This window comes from Ranitomeya imitator, chromosome 2, assembly GCF_032444005.1.
Source record: "Ranitomeya imitator isolate aRanImi1 chromosome 2, aRanImi1.pri, whole genome shotgun sequence".
NCBI lineage: Eukaryota > Metazoa > Chordata > Amphibia > Anura > Dendrobatidae > Ranitomeya > Ranitomeya imitator.
Genome location: NC_091283.1, coordinates 569,670,940 through 569,696,766, shown reverse-complemented (window position 1 = coordinate 569,696,766; position 25,827 = coordinate 569,670,940). Strand labels below are relative to the sequence as shown.

The 25,827-nt window shown below is 44.3% G+C and overlaps 1 protein-coding gene across 1 annotated transcript in view; it reads left to right on the top strand.

Moving 5' to 3' along the window:
* EDEM2 (ER degradation enhancing alpha-mannosidase like protein 2) overlaps nt 1-25,827 on the top strand; it is a 46,090-nt gene that overhangs the window by 17,581 nt on the left and 2,682 nt on the right. Inside the window, exons 4-10 of the mRNA XM_069752137.1 lie at nt 8,929-9,034; nt 15,571-15,696; nt 19,459-19,670; nt 21,093-21,234; nt 22,804-22,928; nt 23,077-23,221; nt 23,320-23,441. Of these exons, the coding sequence (XP_069608238.1) occupies nt 8,929-9,034; nt 15,571-15,696; nt 19,459-19,670; nt 21,093-21,234; nt 22,804-22,928; nt 23,077-23,221; nt 23,320-23,441 (978 nt within the window). The remainder of the gene's footprint in view (nt 1-8,928; nt 9,035-15,570; nt 15,697-19,458; nt 19,671-21,092; nt 21,235-22,803; nt 22,929-23,076; nt 23,222-23,319; nt 23,442-25,827) is intronic.

Below are 25,827 nucleotides of genomic sequence, written 5' to 3'. Positions count from 1 at the left end.
TGAGGAATACCTACACTGTATACAGTGGCAGTAAACTCCAAATACAGAATTTCTTATTTTCAAAAAACATGAATTACATAATTCCATAAAATTAAATGAAGCACTTCAACTTCAGTTCCCTAACCCAAACCCCAACGTTCTGGAGAGGACCATTTTCATTTTCAGAGCAGTTTTAGAATAACGGAGTATAAAAATTCATAGAAGGGGGAGAAGAAGGAAAAAAAGAGGACTAACAATGGATTATATCGTCAATATTCTATCTATAATTAGATTTGTGGGCAGCCCTGAGCATCCAACCAAGGACTCTATATCTTTTCACATTTGGAAATAGTTATGTTATTAAAAGACTCCTTTCCAACCAGATTATTTTTATCCTTCATTGTAGTTCTCCCATAGATGGAGGTTGTGTGTCTAACCAATGAAATGCAAGAAGTTTATGTGCTTGAAATGAGGTACGAGAGATGCCTGTGAATAGGGGCAAGTCGGGATCCACTCCATCTTCAAATAATCCCAATATACATATACAGAGATCTGTTATCAATTTCACTCCATACATTTCTATAAAGCAGATGACCTCATTCCAGAATGGGCCATTTCCTCATCATGTGCATCAAATGTGCCTCATCAATCCCATACCTATGGCACTTTGCATCATGGCGATATCCTATCTTGTGTAAAAAGCTAGGAGTTCTGTATACTCTGAATTAAAAGTAACCTGTCACCAGAAATAACACTATTAACCTGTAGATATGGGGTTAAGGTACCTTCACACATAATGATATCGTTGCAACGTCACGCTTTTGGTGACGTTGCAACGATCCCGCTAACGATCTCGCTATGTGTGACAGCGACCAACGATCAGGCCCCTGCTGGGAGATCGTTGGTCGTTGGGGAATGATCAGGACCATTTTTTGGTCGCTGATCACCCGCTGTCATTGCTAGATCGGCGTGTGTGACGCCGATCCAGCAATGTGTTCACTTGTAACCAGGGTAAATATCGGGTTACTAAGCGCAGGGCCGCGCTTAGTAACCCGATATTTACCCTGGTTACCATTGTAAAAGTAAAAAAAAAACAGTACATACTCACATTCTGATGTCTATCACATCCCCCGGCGTCCACAGGGTTAAAACTGCTTTCGGCAGGAGCGCTGCTAATGTGTCAGCGCCGGCCGTAAAGCAGAGCACAGAGCCGTAAGTATCAAGTTACGAAGCGCGGCCCTGTACTTTGTAAACCGATGTTTACCCTGGTTACCCGGGTGCTGCAGGGGGACTTCGGCATCGTTGAAGACAGTTTCAACGATGCCGAAGTCGTTCCCCTGATCGTTGGTCGCTGGAGAGAGCTTGTCTGTGTGACAGCTCCCCAGCGACCACACAATGACTTACCAACGATCACGGCCAGGTCGTATCGCTGGTCGTGATCGTTGGTAAGTCGTTTAGTGTGACTAAAGCTTAACCCTCAGGGGGTGATTATCCAATTAAGATGACAATAGGCACTTATAGATGGTAGATAATAAACCCTTTGTATGACCTGTAGACGCAACAGTATCTATTGGGGGATAATGTGTGCCAAGATCCATCAGATCCAACTGAGCTGGGAGATCAGGTCCGATTTGTAGGTATTGGTAAAAAGTTCTACACAATTTATTGGATTCCTCGTAGAGCTGTTCAAAACATTTAAGGACAGAGTTTGTACAGTTGTGGCCAAAAGTATTGACACCCCTGCAATTCTGTCAGATAATACTCAGTTTCTTCCTGAAAATGATTGCAATCACATTCTTTGGTATTATTATCTTCATTTAATTTGTCTTAAATGAAAAAAACACAAAAGAGAATGAAGCCAAAAGCAAAACATTGATCATTTCACACAAAACTCCAAAAATGGGCCTGACAAAAGTATTGGCACCCTCAATACTTGATTGCACAACCTTTAGCCAAAATAACTGCGACCAACCGCTTCCGGTAACAATCAATGAGTTTCTTACAATGCTCTGCTGGAATTTTAGACCATTCTTCTTTGGCAAACTGCTCCAGGTCCCTGATATTTGAAGGGTGCCTTCTCCATACTGCCTTTTTTAGATCTCTCCACAGGTGTTCTATGGGATTCAGGTCTGGACTCATTGCTGGCCACCTTAGAAGTCTCCAGTGCTTTCTCTCAAACCACTTTCTAGTGCTTTTTGAAGTGTGTTTTGGGTCATTGTCCTGCTGGAAGACCCATGACCTCTGAGGGAGACCCAGCTTTCTCACACTGGGCCCTACATTATGCTGCAAAATTTGTTGGTAGTCTTCAGACTTCATAATGCCTTGCACACGGTCAAGCAGTCCTGTGCCAGAGGCAGCAAAGCAACCCCAAAACATCCGGGGACCTCCGCCATGTTTGACTGTAGGGACCGTGTTCTTTTCTTTGAATGCCTCTTTTTTTTTCTCCTGTAAACTCTGTTGATGCCTTTGCCCAAAAAGCTCTACTTTTGTCTCATCTGACCAGAGAACATTCTTCCAAAACGTTTTAGGCTTTTTTAGGTAAGTTTTGGCAAACTCCAGCCTGACTTTATGTCTCGGGGTAAGAAGTGGGGTCTTCCTGGGTCTCCTACCATACAGTCCCTTTTCATTCAGACACCGACGGATCGTACGGGTTGATACTGTTGTACCCTCGGACTGCAGGGCAGCTTGAACTTGTTTGGATGTTAGTCGAGGTTCTTTATCCAACATCCGCACAATCTTGCGTTGAAATATCTTGTCAATTTTTCTTTTCCGTCCACATCTAGGGAGGTTAGCCACAGTGCCATAGGCTTTAAACTTCTTGATGACACTGCGCACGGTAGACACAGGAACATTCATGTCTTTGGAGATGGACTTGTAGCCTTGAGATTGCTCATGCTTCCTCACAATTTGGTTTCTCAAGTCCTCAGACAGTTCTTTGGTCTTCTTTCTTTTCTTCATGCTCAATGTGGTACACACAAGGACACAGGACAGAGGTTGAGTCAATTTTAATCCATGCCAACTGGCTGCAAGTGTGATTTAGTTATTGCCAACACCTGTTAGGTGCCACAGGTAAGTTACAGGTGCTGTTAATTACACAAATTAGAGAAGCATCACATGATTTTTCGAACAGTGCCAATACTTTTGTCCACCCCCTTTTTATGTTTGGTGTGGAATTATATCAAATTTGGTTTTAGGACAATTCTTTGTGGGGTTTTTTTTTTCATTTAAGACAAATTAAATGAAGATAATAATAACAAAGAATTTGTGTTTGCAATCATTTTCAGGAAGAAACTGAGTATTATCTGACAGAATTGCAGGGGTGTCAATACTTTTGGCCACAACTGTAAATGTTCCATCAATCAGATCCCTTTTTGCTCCCAATCAGAGAAAAACCCTTTGGGTGTGTGCACTCTTTGCGGATCCGCAGCGTTTTTTGCAGTGCAGAAACGCTGCAGATCCGCAATTGATTTACAGTACAATGTAAATCGACGAGAAAAAAAATGCTGTGCACACGTTGCGGAAAATCCACTGCGGAAACGCTGCAGTTTAACCCCTTCCCGACCCATGACGCCACGTAGGCGTCATGAAAGTCGGTGCCATTCCGACCCATGACGCCTATGCGGCGTCATGGAAAGATCGCGTCCCTGCAGATCGGGTGAAAGGGTTAACTCCCATTTCACCCGATCTGCAGGGACAGGGGGAGTGGTAGTTTAGCCCAGGGGGGGTGGCTTCACCCCCTCGTGGCTACGATCGCTCTGATTGGCTGTTGAAAGTGAAACTGCCAATCAGAGCGATTTGTAATATTTCACCTATTATAACGGGTGAAATATTACAATCCAGCCATGGCCGATGCTGAAATATCATCGGCCATGGCTGGAAATACTAATGTGCCCCCACCCCACCCCACCGATCGCCCCCGCAGCCCCCCGATCTGGCCGGTACACTGCTCCGGCTCCCCTCCGTCCAGTGCTCCGCTCCCCCCCGTACTCTTGTCCGCTCCCCCCGTGCTCCAATCACCCCCCCCTGCACTCCGATCCACACCCCCCGGTGCTCCGTTCCACCCCCCCGTGCTCCATTCCAGCCCCCCCGTGCTCCGTTCCACCCCTCCCGCGCTCCGATCCCCCCCCCCCCCCCCCCCGTGCTCAGATCCCCCCCCCCCCCCCGTGGTCCCCCCCCCACCCCATCATACTTACCGATCCAGCCGGGGTCCCGTCCGTCTTCTCCATGGGCGCCGCCATCTTCCAAAATGGCGGGCGCATGTGCAGTGCGCCCGCCGAATCTATCTCAGTGATCAAAATAAAAAAAATAATAAATGACCCCCCCCCTTTGTCACCCCCATAGGTAGGGACAATAAAAAAATAAAGAAATTTTTTTTTTCCACTAATGTTAGAATAGGGGTAGGGTTAGGGGTAGGGGTAGGGGTAGGGGTAGGGCTAAGGTTAGGGCTAGGGTTAGGGTTTCGGTATGTGCACACGTATTCTGGTCCTCTGCGGATTTTTCCGCAGCTAAACCGCTGCGGATTTATGGGGGATTTATCGCGTTTTTTTCTGCGCATTTCACTGCGGTTTTACAACTGCGATTTTCTATTGGAGCAGTTGTAAAACCGCTGCGGAATCCGCACAAAAGAAGTGACATGCTGCGGAATGTAAACCGCTGCGTTTCCGTGCAGTTTTTCCGCAGCATGGGCACAGCGATTTTTGTTTCCCGTAGGTTTACATTGAACTGTAAACTCATGGGAAACTGCTGCAGATCCGCAGCGTTTTCCGCAGCGTGTGCACATACCTTTAGAATTAGGCTATGTGCACACGGTGCGGATTTGGCTGCGGATTCGCAGCAGTGTTCCATCAGGTTTACAGTACCATGTAAACATATGAAAAACCAAATCCGCTGTGCCCATGGTGCGGAAAATACCGCGCGGAAACGCTGCGTTGTATTTTCCGCAGCATGTCAATTCTTTGTGCGGATTCCGCAGCGTTTTACACCTGTTCCTTAATAGGAATCCGCAGGTGAAATCCGCACAAAAAACACTGGAAATCCGCGGAAAATCCGCAGGTAAAACGCAGTGCCTTTTACCCGCGGATTTTTCAAAAATGGTGCGGAAATATCTCACACGAATCCGCAACGTGGGCACATAGCCTTAGGGTTAGGGTTGGAATTAGGGTTGTGGTTAGGGTTAGGGGTGTGTTGGGGTTAGGGTTGTGGTTAGGGGTGTGTTGCGGTTAGGGTTGTGATTAGGGTTATGGCTACAGTTGGGATTAGGGTTAGGGGTGTGGGGGGGTTAGTGTTGGAGGTAGAATTGAGGGGTTACCACTGTTTAGGCACATCAGGGGTCTCCAAACGCAACATGGCGCCACCATTGATTCCAGCCAATCTCGTATTCAAAAAGTCAAATGGTGCTCCCTCACTTCTGAGCCCCGACGTGTGCCCAAACAGTGGTTTACCCCCACATATGGGGTACCAGCATACTCAGGACAAACTGCGCAACAATTACTGGGGTCCAATTTCTCCTGTTACCCTTGTGAATCTAAAAAAATGCTTGCTAAAACATAATTTTTGAGGAAAGAAAAATGATTTTTTATTTTCACGGCTCTGCGTTGTAAACGTCTGTGAAGCACTTGGGGGTTCAAAGTGCTCACCACATATCTAGATAAGTTCCTTGGGGGGTCTAGTTTCTAAAATGGGGTCACTTGTGGGGGTTTCTACTGTTTAGGCACACCAGGGGCTCTGCAAACGCAACGTGACACCCGTAGACCATTCCATCAAAGTCTGCATTTCAAAAGTCACTACTTCCCTTCTGAGCCCCGACGTGTGCCCAAACAGTGGTTTACCCCCACTCATGGGGTATCAGCGTATTCAGGAGAAACTGGACAACAACTTTTGTGGTCCAATTTCTCCTGTAACCCTTGGGAAAATAAAAAATTCTGGGCTAAATAATTATTTTTGAGGAAAGAAAACGTATTTATTATTTTCACGGCTCTGCATTATAAACTTCTATGAAGCACTTGGGGGTTCAAAGTGCTCATCACACATCTAGATAAGTTCCTTTGGGGGTCTAGTTTCCAAAATGGGGTCACTTGTGGGGGGTTTCTACTGTTAAGCCACATCAGGGGCTCTGCAAACGCAACGTGACGCCCACAGAGCATTCCATCAAAGTCTGCATTTCAAAACGTCACTACTTCACTTCCGAGCCCCGGCATGTGCCCAAACAGTGATTTACCCCCACATATGGGGTATCAGCGTACTCAGGAGAAACTGGACAACAACTTTTGGGGTCAAATTTCTCCTGTTACCCTTGGGAAAATAAAAAATTGCAGGCTAAAAGATCATTTTTGAGAAAATAATTTTTTTTTTTTATTTTCATGGCTCTGCGTTATAAACTTCTGTGACGCACTTGGGGGTTCAAAGTCCTCACCACACATCTAGATTAGTTCCTTTGGGGGTCTAGTTTCCAAAATGGTGTCATTTCTGGGGGATCTCCAATGTTTAGGCACACAGGGGCTCTCCAAACGTGACATGGTGTCCGCTAATGATTGGAGCTAATTTTCCATTTAAAAAGCCAAATGGCGTGCCATCCCTTCCGAGCCCTGCCGTGCGCCCAAACAGTGGTTTACCCCCTCATATGGGGTATCAGCATACTCAGGACAAACTGGACAACAATATTTGGGGTCCAATTTCTCCTATTATCCTTGGCAAAATAGGAAATTCCAGGCTAAAAAATCATTTTTGAGGAAAGAAAAATTATTTTTTATTTTCATGGCTCTGCGTTATAAACTTCTGTGAAGCACCTGGGGGTTTAAAGTGCTCAATATGCATCTAGATAAGTTCCTTGGGGGGTCTAGTTTCCAAAATGGGGTCACTTGTGGGGGAGCTCCAATGTTTAGGCACACAGGGGCTCTCCAAACGCGACATGGTGTCCGCTAACAATTGGAGCTAATTTTCCATTCAAAAAGTCAAATGGCGCGCCTTCCCTTCCGAGCCCTGCCGAGTGCCCAAACAGTGGTTTACCCCCACATATGAGGTATCGGCGTACTCGGGAGAAATTGCCCAACAAATTTTATGATCCATTTTATCCTACTGCCCATGTGAAAATGAAAAAATTGAGGCGAAAATAATTTTTTGTGAAAAAAAAGTACTTTTTCATTTTTACAGATCAATTTGTGAAGCACCTGAGGGTTTAAAGTGCTCACTAGGCATCTAAATAAGTTCCTTGGGGGGTCTAGTTTGCAAAATGGGGTCACTTGTGGGGGAGCGCCAATGTTTAGGCACACAGGAGCTATCCAAACGCGACATGGTGTCCGCTAACGATGGAAATAATTTTTCATTCAAGAAGTCAAATGGCGCTCCTTCCCTTCCGAGCCTTACCATGTGCCCAAACAGTGGTTTACCCCCACATGTGAGGTATTGGTGTACTCAGGAGAAATTGCCCAACACATTTTAGGATCCATTTTATCCTGTTGCCCATGTGAAAATGAAAAAATTGAGGCTAAAAGAAATTTTTTGTGAAAAAAAAGTACTTTTTCATTTTTACGGATCAATTTGTGAAGCACCTGGGGGTTCAAAGTGCTCACTATGCATCTAGATAAGTTCCTTGGGATGTCTAGTTTCCAAAATGGGGTCACTTGTGGGGGAGCTCCAATTTTTAGGCACACGGGGGCTTTCCAAACGTGACATGGTGTCCGCTAAAGAGTGGAGCCAATTTTTGATTCAAAAAGTCAAATGGCGCTCCTTCCCTTCCAAGCCCTGCCGTGCGCCCAAACAGTGGTTTACCCCCACATATGAGGTATCAGCGTACTCAGGACAAATTGGACAACAACTTTCGTGGTTCAGTTTCTCCTTTTACCATTGGGAAAATAAAAAAATTGTTGCTAAAAGATAATTTTTGTGACTAAAAAGTTAAATGTTCATTTTTTCTTTCCATGTTGCTTCTGCTGCTGTGAAGCACCTGAAGGGTTAATAAACTTCTTGAATGTGGTTTTGAGTACCTTGAGGGGTGCAGTTTTTAGAATGGTGTCACTTTTGGGTATTTTCAGCCATATAGACCCCTCAAACTGACTTCAAATGTGAGGTGGTCCCTAAAAAAAATGGTTTTGTAAATTTCGTTGTAAAAATGACAAATCGCTGGTCAAATTTTAACCCTTATAACTTCCTAACAAAAAAAAATTTCGTTTCCAAAATTGTGCTGATGTAAAGTAAACATGTGGGAAATGTTATTTATTAACTATTTTGTGTCACATATCTCTCTGGTTTAACAGAATAAAAATTCAAAATGTGAAAATTGCAAAATTTTCAAAATTTTCGCCAAATTTCCGTTTTTATCACAAATAAACGCAGAATTTATTGACCTAAATTTACCACTAACATGAAGCCCAATATGTCACGAAAAAACAATCTCAGAACCGCTAGGATCCGTTGAAGCGTTCCTGAGTTATTACCTCATAAAGGGACACTGGTCAGAATTGCAAAAAACGGCAAGGTCTTTAAGGTCAAAATAGGCTGGGTCATGAAGGGGTTAAAAGAAGTAGCATGTCACTACTTTTTTGTGAATCTGCAGCGGTTTTGTACCCATTCCATTATAGAAAACCGCAGGGGTAAAAACCGCAGCAAATCCGCAAGAAAACCGCAGCAAAAAAAGCGACAAATCCGCAGGTGCGTTTTCTGCTAGAATCCGCACCAGAAATTCCTAAGCCTAATCCGCAACGTGTGCACAAAGCCTTTAACTTTGATACTTCACCCAAATTGGGATTACGCCGTAGCGGCAGCAAACTGTATGGTGACGCTTGGGTCAGTGATGCTTCTCGCCCTGTCACTGTAATGTATTGTACATTGTTGCTGCACACACTACAGCCTTTTCAGTTGTTATTATTATGAGCAATATTTGTCAATCTGTCACAAATTCTCATCTTGTAGATCGGTGTGTGAGTATGTCTTTTTCTGGTTTGGACATTACAGATTATTGGGAACAGCTCTGAGTTCCAGAGAGTAGTGAATGTCCTACAGGACACTGTGGATTTTGATATCGACGTCAACGCTTCAGTGTTTGAGACCAACATCCGAGGTTCAACTTTTGTTTTATTTCAATTATTTTATCCGAATTATCATCTTTTTACTCCAGTATATGTGTGTGTGTATCGAGCCCTGCCCACTCCACATAGCAGGCATAGGCCACATCCAGCTCCTTCGTGTCTAGAATGGAGTTGCTCCTGTGAGGCATGACGTCAATGGAAAGGGAGGAGCCTCATGGATAGAGATGTGCGGGGCAAAGTTAGAGATGTCAGGGGGAAAATAAGAGAAGTGCGGTGCTGCTGCAGTATGAGGCTGTGTATAGAGAAGAGTGAGGCGCTGCAGGTGGATGCTGTGTGTAAGGCCACAATCACACTATCAGTATTTGGTCAGTATTTTACCTCAGAATTTATAAGCCAAAACCTCGAGTGGGAGTAAAATACAGAAGTGGGGACATGATTCTAATACTTTTCCTCTGATTGTTTTACTCCAAGTTTTAGCTTACAAATACTGAAGTAAAAATACTGACCAAATAACGTGTGAACGAGGTCTAATACAAGAAGAGATGACACGCAGGTATTTACTATATATAGGCGGACATGATATACAGGTATATACAGGAGGAGATGACATACAGGTATATACTATATACAGGAGGAGATGACATACAGATATATACTGTATACAGAAGGAGATGACACACAGGTATATACTGTGTTCCAAATTATTATGCAAATTGGAGTTAAGTGTCATAAAAGTTTAACTGATTTGTTTTTCAAATAAACTTGTGGATGGTATTGTGTCTCAGGGCTCAATGGATCACTGAAATCAATCTTAAACACATGTGATAATTAGTTTTCCAGGTGATTCTAATTAAAGGAAAACTACGTAAAAATGATGTTCCACATAATTAAGCAGGCCACAGGTTTCAAGCAATATGGGAAATAAAATGGATCTCTGCTGCTGAAAAGCGTTATAGTGCAATGCCTTGGACAAAATATGAAAATAATAGATATTTCCCGAATACTTAAGAGTGATCATCATACTGTGAAGAGATTTGTGACTGAAAAAGAGCACAGACAAAGTTCATGCAGATAAAGGCATAATGAGGAAGGTTTCTGCCAGACAAATTCATTGGATTAAGAGAGCAGCTGCCAAAATACCATTGCAAAGAGGCAAACAGTTATTTGAAGCTGCTGGTGCCTCTGGAGTCCCTCGAACCTCAAGGTGTAGGATCATTCAAAGGCTTGCTGTGGTGCATAAACCTACTATTTGGCTACCCCTAAACACCTAAACATTGTTCAAAACCAGAAACAGTTGCAGGGGGCCCAGACATACATGAAGACTAATTTAACACTTTTGTTTACTGATGAGTGTCGAGCAACCCTGGATGGTCCAGATGGATGGAGTAGTGGATGGTTGGTGGATTGCCACCATGTTCCAACAAGGCTGCAACGTCGGCAAGGAGGTGGAGGAGTCAGGTTTTGGTCCGGAATCATGGGGAAACAGCTGGTAGGGCCCTTTAAGGTTCCTGAAGGTGTGAAAATGACCTTTGCAAAGTATATAGAGTTTCTGACTGACAACTTTCTTCCATGGTATAAAAAGCAGAAACGTGCCTTCAGGAGCAAAATCATCATCATGCATGACAATGCACCATCTCATGCTGCAAAGAATACCTCTGAGTCATTGGCTGCTATGGGCATAAAAGGAGAAAAACTCATGGTGTGGCCAACATCTTCCCCTGACTTCAACCCTATATAGATAACCTTTGGGGTATGTGCACACGTTGCGTATTTCCTGCAGATCCACAGCGTTTTTTGAGGTGCAGAAACGCTGCAGGTCCGCAAGTGATTTACAGTACAATGTAAATCAATGATAAAAAAATGCGGATCTGCAGCGTTTTGTACTCTTTCATTATAGAAATCCGCAGGGGTAAAAAACACAGCAAATCCGCACAAAAAATAACGCGTCAAATCCACACCTGCTTTTTCTGCCAAGAGATGCAGAATCTGCACCAAAAATTCCTAAGCCTAATCTGCAACGTGTTCACATGGCCTTGGAGTATCATCACGCAAAAGATCTATGAGGGTGGGAGGCAGTTCACATCAAAACAGCAGCTCTGGGAGGCGATTCTGACTTCATGCAAAGAAATACAAGAAACTCTCCAAAAACTCACAAGTTCAATGGATGCAAGAATTGTGAAGGTGATAGCAAAGAAGGGGTCCTATATTAACATGTAACTTGGCCTGTTAGGATTTGGAGTTAAATAGATTTTTTGTTCAGTGAATGTGACCTCCTAATGCTACAAATTCCACAAATGAGCATTTTCAGTTCTTTAACCCCTTCATGACCTTGGGTTTTTCCGTGTTCATTTTTCACTCCCCTCCTTCCCAGAGCCATAACTTTATTTTTCTGTCAATATGGCCATGTGAGGGCTTATTTTTTGCAGGACGAGTTGTACTTTTGAACGACATCATTGGTTTTACCATGACGTGTAATAGAGTAATAGAAAATGGGAAAAAAATTCCAAGTGCGGTGAAATTGCAAAAAAAGTGCAATCCCATGCGTGTTTTTGTTTAGCTTTTTTTGCTAGGTTCACTAAATGCTAAAACTGCCATTATGATTCTCCAGGTCATTACGAGTTCATAGACACCAAACACATCTAGGTTATTTTTTATCTTAAGTGGTGAAAAAAATTACAAACTTTGCTTAAAAAAATTGCGCCATTTTCCGATACCTGTAGCGTCTCCATTTTTCGTGATCTGGGGTCGGGTGAGGGCTTATTTTTTGCGTGCCAAGCTGACGTTTTTAGTGATACCATTTTGGTGCAGATACGGTCTTTTGATCGCCCGTTATTGCATTTTAATGCAATGTCAGAGCGACCAAAAAAAAACGTAATTTTGGCGTTACAAACTTTTTTTCGCTACGCTGTTTAGTGATCAGGTTAATCCTTTTTTTTTTTATTGATAGGGCGATTCTGAACGCGGCGATACCAAATATGTGTAATTTTATTTTGAAATGGGGCGAAAGGGGGGTGATTTATTTATATATATATATATATATATATATATATATATATATATATATATATATATATATATACACACACACACACACACACACACACACACACACACACACACACACACACACACACACACACACACACACACACACACACACACACCCCGTATATACTCGAGTATAAGCCGAGATTTTGGGGCTGAAAGTGCCCCTCTCGGCTTATACTCGAGTCACGGTAGCGGTGGGGTCGGCGGGTGAGGGCGCTGAGGTATACTTACCTAGTCCTAGCGATCCTCGCGCTGTCCCTGCCGTCCCACGGTCTTCTGTGCTGCAGCTTCTTCCCCTCTTCAGCGGTCACGTGGGACCGCTCATTAGAAAAATGAATAGGCGGCTCCACCTCCCATAGGGGTGGAGCCGCCAATTCATTTCTCTAATCAGCGGTGCCGGTGACCGCTGACAGGAAGAGGCTGCAGCACCGAAGACAGCTGTGACAGGCAGAGGGAGCCGGACGCCGGGACCAGGTAAGTATGTAATATTCACCTGTCCACGTTCCAGCCGCCGGGCGCCGCTCCATCTTCCCTGCGTCGCTCCGCTCTGACTGTGCAGGTCAGAGGGCGCGATGACGCATATAGTGTGCGCGGCGCCCTCTGCCTGATCAGTCAGAGCAGAGAGACGCCGGGACCGGACGCTGGGAGCTGCAAGCAAGAGAGGTGAGTATGGCGTGTTTTTTTTTTTTATTGCAGCGGCCATGGCACAGATTTATGTGGAGCATCTATGGGGAAATATGAACGGTGCAGAGCACTATATGGGGCACAGCCAAGGGGGAATATGAACGCTGCAGAGCATCTATGGGGGCACAGCCAAGGGGGAATATGAACGCTGCAGAGCATCTATGGGGGCACAGCCAAGGGGGAATATGAACGCTGCAGAGCATCTATGGGGGCACAGCCAAGGGGGAATATGAACGCTGCAGAGCATCTATGGGGGCACAGCCAAGGGGGAATATGAACGCTGCAGAGCATCTATGGGGGCACAGCCAAGGGGGAATATGAACGCTGCAGAGCATCTATGGGGGCACAGCCAAGGGGGAATATGAACGCTGCAGAGCATCTATGGGGGCACAGCCAAGGGGGAATATGAACGCTGCAGAGCATCTATGGGGGCACAGCCAAGGGGGAATATGAATGCTGCAGAGCACTATATGGGGCACAGCCAAGGGGGAATATGAACGCTGCAGAGCATCTATGGGGGCACAGCCAAGGGGGAATATGAACAGTGCAGAGCACTGTATGGGACACAGCCAAGGGGGAATATGAACAGTGCAGAGCACTATATGGCACAGCTATGGGGCAATATGAACAGTGCAGAGCACTATATGGCACAGCTATGGGGCAATAATGATCTATTTTTGTTTTTGAAATTCACCGGTAAATGCTGCATTTCCACCCTAGGCTTATACTCGAGACAATAGGTTTTCCCAGTTTTTTTGTGGCAAAATTAGGGGGGTCGGCTTATACTCGAAAATATATATATATATATATATATATATATATATATATATATATATATATATATATATATATATATATATATATATATATATATATATATATATATATATATATATATAATTTTTTTTTTTTTTTTTTTGCCATGCTTCAATAGCCTCCATGGGAGGCTAGAAGCTGGCACAACTGGATTGGCTTAGCTACATAGGCGCGATCATCGGATCGCTCCTATGCAGCTGAATTACAAGCTTGCTGTGAGCGCCGACAACAGGGTGGCGCTCACAGCAAACAGGCATCAGTAACCATAGAGGTCTCAAGGATGTCTATGGTTACTATCCTGACGCATTGCTGACCCCTGATCATGTGACGGGGTCGGCAATGCGAGCATTTCTGGCTGCGTGGCCGGAAGCAGTAGTTAAATGCCACTGTCAGCGTTTGACAGCGGCATTTAACTAGTTAATAGCGGAGGGCGGATCGCGATTCCATTCGCTGCTATTGCGCGCACATGTCAGCTGTTCAAAACAGCTGACATGTCACGGCTTTGATGTGGGCTCACCGCCAGAGCCCATATCAAAGCAGGGGATCTCACCTCGTACGTACTATCCCATCTGAGGTCAGAAAGGGGTTAAAACATATCAAATACTTATAAATTCTACTGTGCCAAATAATTTGGAACAGTGCATTTTGAGTTTTTATTCATTTTTGAGATTATACTGTTATCATAGGGAGGTTTCTTCAATAAAATTCGATGTATACTCTAACGGGTGATGACTTTTATTAGACTGAGTGTCATTTGCACCGACCATTTAGGAAAATCCGAGAAAAATATAATTTGCATAATTTGGAACATGGTGTATACTATATATAGGAGAGGGGATGACATGCAGGTATATACTATACAGGAGAGGGGATGACACGCAGATATATACTATATACAGGGGAGATGACAGACAGGTATATACTATATACAGGAGCAGATGACACGCAGATATATACTATATACAGGGGAGATGACAGACAGGTATATACTATATACAGGAGCAGATGACACACAGATATATGCTATATACAGGATGAGATGACAGACAGGTATATACTATATACAGGGGAGATGACACGCAGGTATATGCTATATACAGGAGGGGATGACACGCAGGTATATGCTATATACAGGATGAGATGACACAGGTATATGCTATATACAGGCTGAGATGACACAGGTACATACTATATACAGGGGAGATGACACAGGTATATGCTGTATACAGGAGGAGATGACACGCAGATATATGCTATATACAGGAGGGGATGACACCCAGGTATATACAGGAGGAGAGGGCATGCAGGTATATGCTGTATACAGGAGGAGAGGGCATGCAGGTATATGCTGTATACAGGAGGAGAGGACATGCAGGTATATGCTGTATACAGGAGGAGAGGACACACAGGTATATACCGAGGGGAAAATGACAGACGTGAGGTCAAAATGAAAAGTGAGGTGCTATTACTATCCACAGTTAGTTACTATGCCCGGGCAATGCCGGACTCGGCTAGTCCATTATAAAATCCATCAACAGCAGAGAAGAAGAAAATATGCGGCACTCACCCCGGGATAACTGTGAAGATTGTGGTCTTTATTTCTCCAATAAAGACCACAATCTTCATAGTTATCCCAGGGTGAGTGCCGCATATTTTCTTCTTCTCTGCTGTTGATGGATTTCTTGTTGGACATTTATGCAGAGCACCGGTTCCCATACTGATTGTGGCGCCTGTATACACAGCTGTCCGCTAATAGTCCTGACTGCTTGGAGACGTTCTACTCTAGTGCCGTTCTACTCTAGTGCCGTTCTACTCTCTGTATTTTCATAGTCCATTATAAAGCTGAGATGAGTATCCAGCAGAGATGTCGCCACTGGGTGGCCATTGATCTATTGCCTTAGGTTATCTTTTATGCTTCACTTTGCTACACAGATGAATATAATTGTGTAATATCACAGCATGTCATGTCACTTTTTGTGGGCGATAATTCATGCTATAATTTAGATTATTTCCATTTCAGTGGTAGGGGGGCTTCTGTCTGCTCATCTCCTGTCAAAGAAAGCTGGTCTTGAGCTGGAACCTGGATGGCCATGTTCTGGCCCTTTACTGCGAATGGCAGAAGATGCCGCCAGGAAACTTCTTCCAGGTAAAGAGATCAAGAAAATAAGTTTTCGGTAAAAGGATTATTTCGTCGGAACAACCCTTTTATAGAGGGAGGTGTCTCCTCTTCAGGAGCACCCTCTGATCCAGAGGCCGAAGCTGCTAACAAATGTGAGCTCTAGCAGACCCATTCAAATTATATCAATTAAAAATAAGTTAAGCCGCATTTCATATAGCCAGGGTCGTACAGGACACTAAGACGCACGTCACAACCAGGGAGTTCATCCCGGAAAAAAGTTCATACCAAGTAGAAAAAACAGCACCTCAAACGTTGGCGAAAAAAAAAATCACATTTATGGCAACGTTTCGATCCAAAAGATCTTTCTCAAGCAACATTCAAATTATATGTCAAAGGGAGACTGCCCCTCCAAAACGCATATAAAACCATCTATACAGTAACATAGCCCCTATAAAAATCATACTAGCTCTGTAATGAGCCTATGGTGGGTTACTGTGCCCCCAGTATTTGCAGCTTGGGACCCTCTTGTGCTTCTGATTAACAGTGCTCACTTGCCCAGCGCAAGCACTACCTGAACTCATCGTGCGTGCGCGCACACAATCACATTGATTGAACACTGGCCATGCACACACAGGCAGCTCTGCTCCTTAGCTCCTGTCTGCGACCCCCGCTCACTACATTTCCTGGTGTATCAGTATAGAGAGAGGTGACTGTAGAGAGGACCCAGGGAAGAGAACGTCCCCGCCCACAATGCGTGCATGTGCAGTGTCCCCGCCCGCAATGCGTGCATGTGCGGCGTCCCCGCCCGCAATGCGTGCATGTGCGGCGTCCCCGCCCGCAATGCGTGCATGTGCGGCGTCCCCGCCCGCAATGCGTGCATGTGCGGCGTCCCCGCCCGCAATGCGTGCATGTGCGGCGTCCCCGCCCGCAATGCGTGCATGTGCGGCGTCCCCGCCCGCAATGCGTGCATGTGCGGCGTCCCCGCCCGCAATGTGTGCATGTGCGGCGTCCCCGCCCGCAATGTGTGCATGTGCGGCGTCCCCGCCCACACATGCAATTTGTTTCTCCAGAGAGGAAGAGGACTAGAACTCTAGTGCCACCTATTGGAAGTAGCAATCCTAACAGTCAATATCGACCCTCTAACGAGTCTTGCCACTTAACTTAGGATAAAAGCCAAAACCAAAATCTCAATTTGCAGACACGGTGTGTCGGGGTACTGCCCTTTGCCATTGCAAAGTGTGAAAGCTGGTTTGGCTGTGTGAGAGGTGTCTGATCAGGATCCAAGTAGTAACCTTTCTCCTTGGGGAGAGTGACATGTCAAGCCTGACATGCTTGGGTGAGGACACTTAAGCCTTGCAATGCTTTTCTGGGAATAGAACTCTTGTGCCACCTATTGGAAGTAGCAATCCTAACAGTCTGAGTGTGGGAAAACCGTGTCAATCAGAAGTTGGGCTAAGCCCCCAAAATGTAAATTCAGGGGTCGTAGCTTTGCACTGAGCCCTTGTGTCAGGAATCCCCTGACCGCTGCTACCAATTTGTCACGATTCACACCGTGACCGTCACCCCTACGTCACGGGTCGGGGTGACTTTGGGCCAACAGACAGCTATCACATGTGCAGGGGGCTTATCTTAGTTATCCCTCCACTGCTAACAATGTGATGAAAAAACACACACAAGGCTATTGACCTCTTAGTTTACAGCAGGGGCTTATCTTAGGTATCCCACTGCTTTTCAATATACCACGAACTGCAGGGATTTATGTATATCCCGCTTACAGTTCCACTCAACACTTGCAGCTCTCTGGCGCCCCCCCTTACTCTCAGGTCAGATTTGGTACTGCACCTGGGGTAATTAGTCGCCAGACAGGCTGCCTGCTATGTACTGGCTATTGGGCACGCTGCAGCGACGCGATAACTACTCCCACTCAGGCAGGAACAATAATTATCAACGCCGCAGTTGCTACAACATCACCCCAAAAGCCTGCACGGTATCACTGCCACCAGCTTCGATTAAACGGGTCCGAAGCTAACCCAACACAACAGTAGCGTATTTCCCTTCAGAAGACTTAGGGTACGTTTAGAGCATGGAGAATGAACTAATATTAAATATTATATCCCATAAAAATTAGGCAGTGCTTTATCAAAAATATTTTATAAAGATGTTATAAATGAGACAATTGCAAATATGTACAAGGGTAATTATAAAATAAACAGGGATTAAATGAGAAAAGGTAACACTCACATGTTCAAAGCATGGCAGGCAACCATACGTCCCAGCTCATTGGACGTGCGCAGGGCTTTCCAGAAGAAGCAAGCAAGAAGAAGAAGACGACTGAGCTGAGAGCCTGCCACAAACTTAAGACCTGCAGCTAGTGACATCACAGAAAGGCTGGCTTATCCAGACCCTCCTCTCTCTACATTCTGAGTACTGCAACCTTAGATCTATCTACTTTATATAACTTCGCTACAAAACATGTCATAGTCATAACAAACCCAGCATTCATCTCGGATTAACGTGAGCATTCTAATGAGATCAAATATGTCCTATCTGGGATACATATTTACAGAGAAATCCCTACTTCTTTACTAGTTGGTGGATTGATTTGATTGGCCACAATGAAAACTATATTTTCTCTGCCAGGTGAGACCGCTCTTTACATTTAGGATTCACTTAAGTCCATATATTGTACAGAAATTCCCTATTAAAGGCAATAAGTTTCTTCAGCTTAATGACATGCACTTAGTTAAAATAATAAAGCAAGCTGTTTATCTGCTGCTCCAGTGATGCTTCTCCTACACATCTCCAGTCTTTGTATACAGGCTGCAGTCACGACGTCATAACTGCAGTGCACAGCACCGCTGCAGCCAATCGATGAGCTCAGTGGCTGAGCTGAAATAGATGGCACAACTTGCCGATTTCCCAGAAAACCCCTTTTAATTGCTTTCTTTTCAAACAAGTGCTTATAATAGGGGTGCACATCTGTAGCCTCTCTTTCTAGCCGGGCGTACTTTTCGTGGAGAATAGGAAGTGACCACCTAATCCTTCTATATATCAGAATTTCATTAAAGGGATCCTGTCACCCCCAAAATCGAAGATGAACTAAGCCCACTGGCATCAGGGGCTTATCTACAGCATTCTGTAATGCTGTAGATAAGCCCCCGATGTATCCTGAAAGATGAAAAAAGAGGTTAGATTATATTCACCCAGGGGTGGTCCTGTTTCTGTTCTGGTCTGATGGGGTCACGGTCTGGTCCGGCGCCTCCCATCTTCATCAGATGACATCCTCTTCTGGTCTTCACGCTGCGGCTCCAGCGCAGGCGTACTTTATCTGTCCTGTTGAGGGCAGAGCAAAGTACTGCAGTGCGCAGGCGCTGGGCCTCTCTGACCTTTCCCGACACCTGCGCACTGCAGTACTTTGCTCTGCCCTCAACAGGACAGATAAAGTACGCCTGCGCCGGAACCGCGTCAGGAAGCAAAGAAGAGGACGTCATCGTATGAAGATGGGAGGCCCCGGACCGGACCGCGACGCCCATCGGACCAGAACAGAACCAGGACCGCCCCTGGGTGAGTATAATCTAACTCCTTTTTCTCATCTTTTAGGATACATCGGGGGCTTATCTACAGCATTCCTGAATGCTGTACATAAGCCCCTGATGCCGGTGAGCTTACCTCACCATCGATTTTGGGGGTGACAGGTTCCCTTTAATGATAATTCTTAGCTATACTCATCCCTTTCCAATATACATATATTATGAAATGTCGTTAGATCACATTTTTTTTCCCTTGCAGCTTTTGATACACAGACTGGAATGCCATATGGGACAGTCAACCTCCTGAGAGGCGTTAATCCTACAGAGACTCCAGTGACGTGCACAGCTGGTGTTGGAACTTATATAATTGAGTTTGCAACACTGAGTCGCTTAACAGGAGATCTAGAATTTGAAAAGGTAGCAAGACAGGCCCTCTATGGATTGTGGGAGAGTCGGTCTGAGATTGGATTGGTAAGGAGAAAGTGTTATTTTATTTACCTAAATTATTACTGCTGGATACCTAAGGTCCTGCAGTGCCTGCACATAAGGAAAGCGGCAAAGCGAATCAGAAAAATTCACTACAAAGTATTAAAAATGAGTATTATATTTAATAGTTAACTTGTCCAATTACGTTTGAGCCCCTGAAATGAGGAGTCTTTGTAGAAATATGTTTGAGAGTCTTAAACTATATTTTTGTTCAAGCCTTTTAACTAAACCTGAAAGTCTATACTTCAGTTTCAAAAATAGAGAGAAGATTCTGTCACTGTCCAAACATTTTTGGACCTAACTGTAACTGTAAAGCAGTTAATACAAGAGAAGATAGTATTCTGCTACAGATGGATCTGGATAAGTTGGAAACTTGGGCTGAAAGGTGGCAGATGAGGTTTAACAATGATAAATGTAAGGTTATACACATGGGAAGAGGGAATCAATATCACCATTACACACTGAACGGGAAACCACTGGGTAAATCTGACAGGGAGAAGGACTTGGGGATCCTAGTTAATGATAAACTTACCTGGAGCAGCCAGTGCCAGGCAGCAGCTGCCAAGGCAAACAGGATCATGGGGTGCATTAAAAGAGGTCTGGATACACATGATGAGAGCATTATACTGCCTCTGTACAAATCCCTAGTTAGACCGCACATGGAGTACTGTGTCCAGTTTTGGGCACCGGTGCTCAGGAAGGATATAATGGAACTAGAGAGAGTACAAAGGAGGGCAACAAAATTAATAAAGGGGATGGGAGAACTACAATACCCAGATAGATTAGCGAAATTAGGATTATTTAGTCTAGAAAAAAGACGACTGAGGGGCGATCTAATAACCATGTATAAGTATATAAGGGGACAATACAAATATCTCGCTGAGGATCTGTTTATACCAAGGAAGGTGACGGGCACAAGGGGGCATTCTTTGCGTCTGGAGGAGAGAAGGTTTTTCCACCAACATAGAAGAGGATTCTTTACTGTTAGGGCAGTGAGAATCTGGAATTGCTTGCCTGAGGAGGTGGTGATGGCGAACTCAGTCGAGGGGTTCAAGAGAGGCCTGGATGTCTTCATGGAGCAGAACAATATTGTATCATACAATTATTAGGTTCTGTAGAAGGACGTAGATCTGGGTATTTATTATGATGGAATATAGGCTGAACTGGATGGACAAATGTCTTTTTTCGGCCTTACTAACTATGTTACTATGTTACTATGTTACTATTCCTGGTCTTGCTTATTGGTCTTATGGAGATGTTTTGCTGTATTGACTAGCAGCTGATCACATATAACAGTTACCTTAGCTACAGAGCTGGGAAAGGTGTTTTGAAATTTTGAATCAAATCTTTAGGCAAGTGGTTTTTAGCTTTTTTTTATTTTTGTGTGTGTGTGTGTTTCTCTTTTAGGTAGGAAATCACATAGATGTAATGACGTCTAAATGGGTGGCCCAAGATGCAGGGATCGGAGCAGGTGTTGACTCTTATTTTGAATATCTTGTGAAAGGAGCCATTCTACTACAGGATGAGCAGATGATGGCTATGTTTCTAGGTAAGCAGCAGGGACGCAACCTGATCCTTTTTGTTTTTAACCTAATTCTTTCTTTCCTTTTTTTTTTAAATTATACATTTTAATCTAACCTACGGCCATACACGGGCCAGTTATAAGAATTGTAGTGTAGAAGCCATATGCAAATAAGTCTGGAAGTGCACTGAGGGTGTGTCCATGCACTTGGTCAGCGTCTTTCATTCCATTGAAGTATTGCCCAGTGCACTTTCAGCCTAATTTGCACATTACATATAGGCTAGATTTCTCATGACTTACACAAGAGATCTCTATAAACTAAAAAGGTATTATTTGTAACAGGGAACAAGCCCCTATACAGACATACAGTAATCAACAAATGAAGAGCAGGACGGCACTAGAGTAGTAACGTGTTCCAAAAGCAGGACTCTTAATGGGCAGCGATATGTCAGGCGTCACGAAAGCTCCGGGTATTGGTGCTCTGCATACGAAGTATTCAGTAACAAGTCCAAATGTAAAAAGGAGAACAATATGCGGCACTCACCCCAATATAGCTGTGAAGATCGTGGACTTTATTGGAGAACAACTCAAAAATACATCCGTCAGGACATCAGGTCAAACATGAGGGTGCGGTATAGGAGCACGGTCCTGCTCCTATACCGCACCCTCATGTTTGACCTGATGTCCTGACGGATGTATTTTTGAGTTGTTCTCCAATAAAGTCCACGATCTTCACAGCTATATTGACATACAGTAATACCTTGACTTATGAGTTTAATTCCATCTGTGACCGAGCTTTTAATTCAATTTGCTCATATATCAAATTAAATTTCCTCATTAAAATTAATTGAAATGCTATTCATCTGTTCCAGCCCCCCCCAAAACCAAAGCACTTGTTTTGTTGTTGAGTGTTTTTAAATAAGACAATTAACTTTATTAATAACAAATACAGTAATGTACAGCATGACAAATATTAAATGGTAATAAACTATTGTACTGTAAAAAGAAAAAAAATTTCACTTAATCCTTTTTGTTTTCTGAAAAAATAACCATTATCATATGTACAGCCCCATGTCAAAGGCATGCAGTGCTAAGAACAGGGTCCACCCCCCCCCAGGAAAATGGCAATGTTGGTAATACCAAAAACCTGGGTGCAGCAAAAGAGGGTAAAGTGCCGATTCACAAGGGCAAAAGAACTGGCAGGGCAGTTCCCTTTTTTTAGGACTCATGTTCGAACAACGAAGCAACAGCAACAACACAGTTTCTTCTATGGCAGGATAAACACGTGGTGAGTGGCGTACGCTTGCTCGCTCGTAACTCGGATGTCGGCTCGCATCATAAATCAAATAATCGTCCGCTCGTAACTGGGAAAGTTTGTAAGCACTTGTGAGACAAGGTATTACTGTACCATGCTTTGCATATGTAAAAACATGCAGACCGGTTCCCTTTAATTGGTCACCTGACTATTCACATAAAAAGTTCAGTCCTTGTTGTTGTTTTTTTTTCTCGCCTCCAAAATGAACACGCACACCCACATGAGTTTATCTGAATTGGGAAAAGTGAGTAATCTCGTAATGAATCATGTCCTTTCTTTAGATTACAACAAAGCGATCCAGAACTATACCAAGTATGACGACTGGTATGTCTGGGTGCAAATGTATAAAGGCACCGTCTCTATGCCAATATTTCAGTCTTTGGAAGCCTTTTGGCCTGGATTACAGGTATGATATCTGCTTTTCTGTAGCCTTAACGCTCTTCATTGAGATCAATAAAAGGTAGCATTGTACCATCTTTATAGCCATGTAGCTGGGTCGGCACTGTCAATAAGTACATCTGTAGTTAAGGATTCTAATGATCTTTGTTCCTTAGAGCTTGATAGGAGATATTGGAAATGCCATGAGAACGTTCCTCAATTATTACACAGTCTGGAAACAGTTTGGCGGATTACCAGAGTTCTACAATATTCCACAAGGATATACTGTGGACAAACGAGAGGGCTACCCACTCCGGCCTGGTAGGTTCAGATTATCTGCAAAAGGAGGTCACTAAAACCCAATGTTTGATTTCTTGCGTGAGTTCGTTAAATTGATCTGTGCTTGTGTTCTGTTCCAGAGCTGATCGAGAGCGCTATGTATTTGTACAAAGCCACCAAGGACCCAACACTGCTGGAACTGGGAAGGGATGCGATGGAATCCATAGAGAAAATAAGTAGAGTGGATTGCGGATTTGCCACTGTACGTCCTTCAGAAACCTAACTTTCTACATATTGATTATTGATGGACAGGGGCTGTCAAACATGGCTGCATTCTTCCAAAAAAAGTGCCACACATCCTTAGGTTGTGTGTGGTATTGCAAATCAACTTCACTTACTTCAAAGGCAGCCATGTTTTCCTAGTCCTATACCATCATACTAAAAGGGTTGTCCACTAGTTTTATTGTGTGTGTGTGTGTATATATATATATATATATATATATATATATATATATATATATATATATATATATATATATATATATATATATATATATATATATATATTTTACAAGTGGGCTCCAGTAGTTTGAAAATTATCAAGAAAAATAAAACATATAGTCCCTTTCCTGACACCTCAGATACTCCTGCCCCCGTATCTCGCTTCCTCTTCCAACTTAGCCAGCAAGTGACCGCTGCAGCCAATTGCTAGAGGAGGACCTGAGGAGACCTGCAAGGAACATGCCCGGCAGTATGGAAAAGCAGCGAGTCTATGATTTTTCTTATATAGGTTCATTTTTAAAATAAAAGGCTCTACCACCTTAAGTACCGTATATACTCGACTATAAGCCGAGATTTTCAGCCCAAATTTTTGGGCTGAAAGTGCCCCTCTTGGCTTATACTCGAGTCAAGGTGGGTGGCAGGGTCGGCGGGTGAGGGCGCTGAGGCATACTTACCTGCTTCCAGCGATCCTGGCGCTCCCCGCCTGTCCCACGGTCTTCGGTGCTGCAGCTCTTCCCCTGTTCAGCGGTCACGTGGGACTGCTCATTAGAGAAATGAATAAGCGGCTCCACCTCCCATAGGGGTGGAGCCACCTATTCATTTCTCTAATCAGCGGTGCCGGTGACCGCTGATAGAGGAAGAAGCTGCGGCACCGAAGACAGCTGTACGGGGGAAGGAGCCGGACGCCGGGACCAGGTAAGTATCGCATATTTACCTGTCCACATTCCAGCCGCCGGGCGCCGCTCCATCTTCCCGGCGTCTCTCCGCTCTGACTGTGCAGGTCAGAGGGCGCGATGACGCATATAGTGTGCGCGGCGCCCTCTGCCTGATCAGTCAGAGCGGAGAGACGCCGGGACCGGACGCTGGGAGCTGCAAGCAAGAAAGGTGAGTATGGCTTTTTTTTTTTTTTATTGCCGCAGCAATGGCACAGATTTATGTGGAGCATCTATGGGGAAATATGAACGGTGCAGAGCACTGTGGCACAGCTATGGGGAAATATGAACGGTGCAGAGCACTGTGGCACAGCTATGGGGAAATATGAACGGTGCAGAGCACTATGTGGCACAGCTATGGGGAAATATGAACCGTGCAGAGCACTATGTGGCACAGCTATGGGGAAATATGAACGGTGCAGAGCACTATATGGCAGAGCTATGGGGCAATAATGAACGGTGCAGAGCACTATATGGCACAGCTATGGGGAAATATGAACGGTGCAGAGCACTATATGGCACAGCTATGGGGAAATATGAACGGTGCAGAGCACTATATGGCACAGCTATGGGGAAATATGAACGGTGCAGAGCACTATATGGCACAGCTATGGGGAAATATGAACGGTGCAGAGCACTATATGGCACAGCTATGGGGAAATATGAACGGTGCAGAGCACTATATGGCACAGCTATGGGGCAATATGAACGGTGCAGAGCACTATATGGGGCACAGCTATGGGGCAATAATGAACGGTGCAGAGCACTATATGGCACAGCTATGGGGCAATAATGAACGGTGCTGAGCACTATATGGCACAGCTATGGGGAAATATGAACGGTGCAGAGCACTATATGGCAGAGCTATGGGGAAATATGAACGGTGCAGAGCACTTAATGGCACAGCTATGGGGCAATAATGAACGGTGCAGAGCACTATATGGCACAGTTATGGGGCAAGAATGATCTATTTTTATTTTTGAAATTCACCGGTAAATGCTGCATTTCCACCCTAGGCTTATACTCGAGTCAAGAAGTTTTCCCAGTTTTTTGTGGCAAAATTAGGGGGGTCGGCTTATACTCGGGTCGGCTTATACTCGAGTATATACGGTATATTATTTTCATCAGGTCTCCGTTCCTCTTTGATGGTTAGATTATTAAAATTGGCAAATTCTAAATATGGAGAAATGATGCTAAAAAAGGAATCAGAATTACATTATTTAGGGGGGATGTTTTTATGGCATTCAATGTGTACAGGTTTAAGGGTATGTGCACACGTTGCGGTTTTTGCTGCGGATCCGCAGCGGTTTTGACGCTGCGGATCCGCAGCAGTTTTCTATGTGGTGTACAGTACACTGTTAACCTATGGAAAACAAAAACCGCTGTGCACATGCTGCGGAAAAAAACGCGCGGGAACGCTGCGGTTTATTTTCC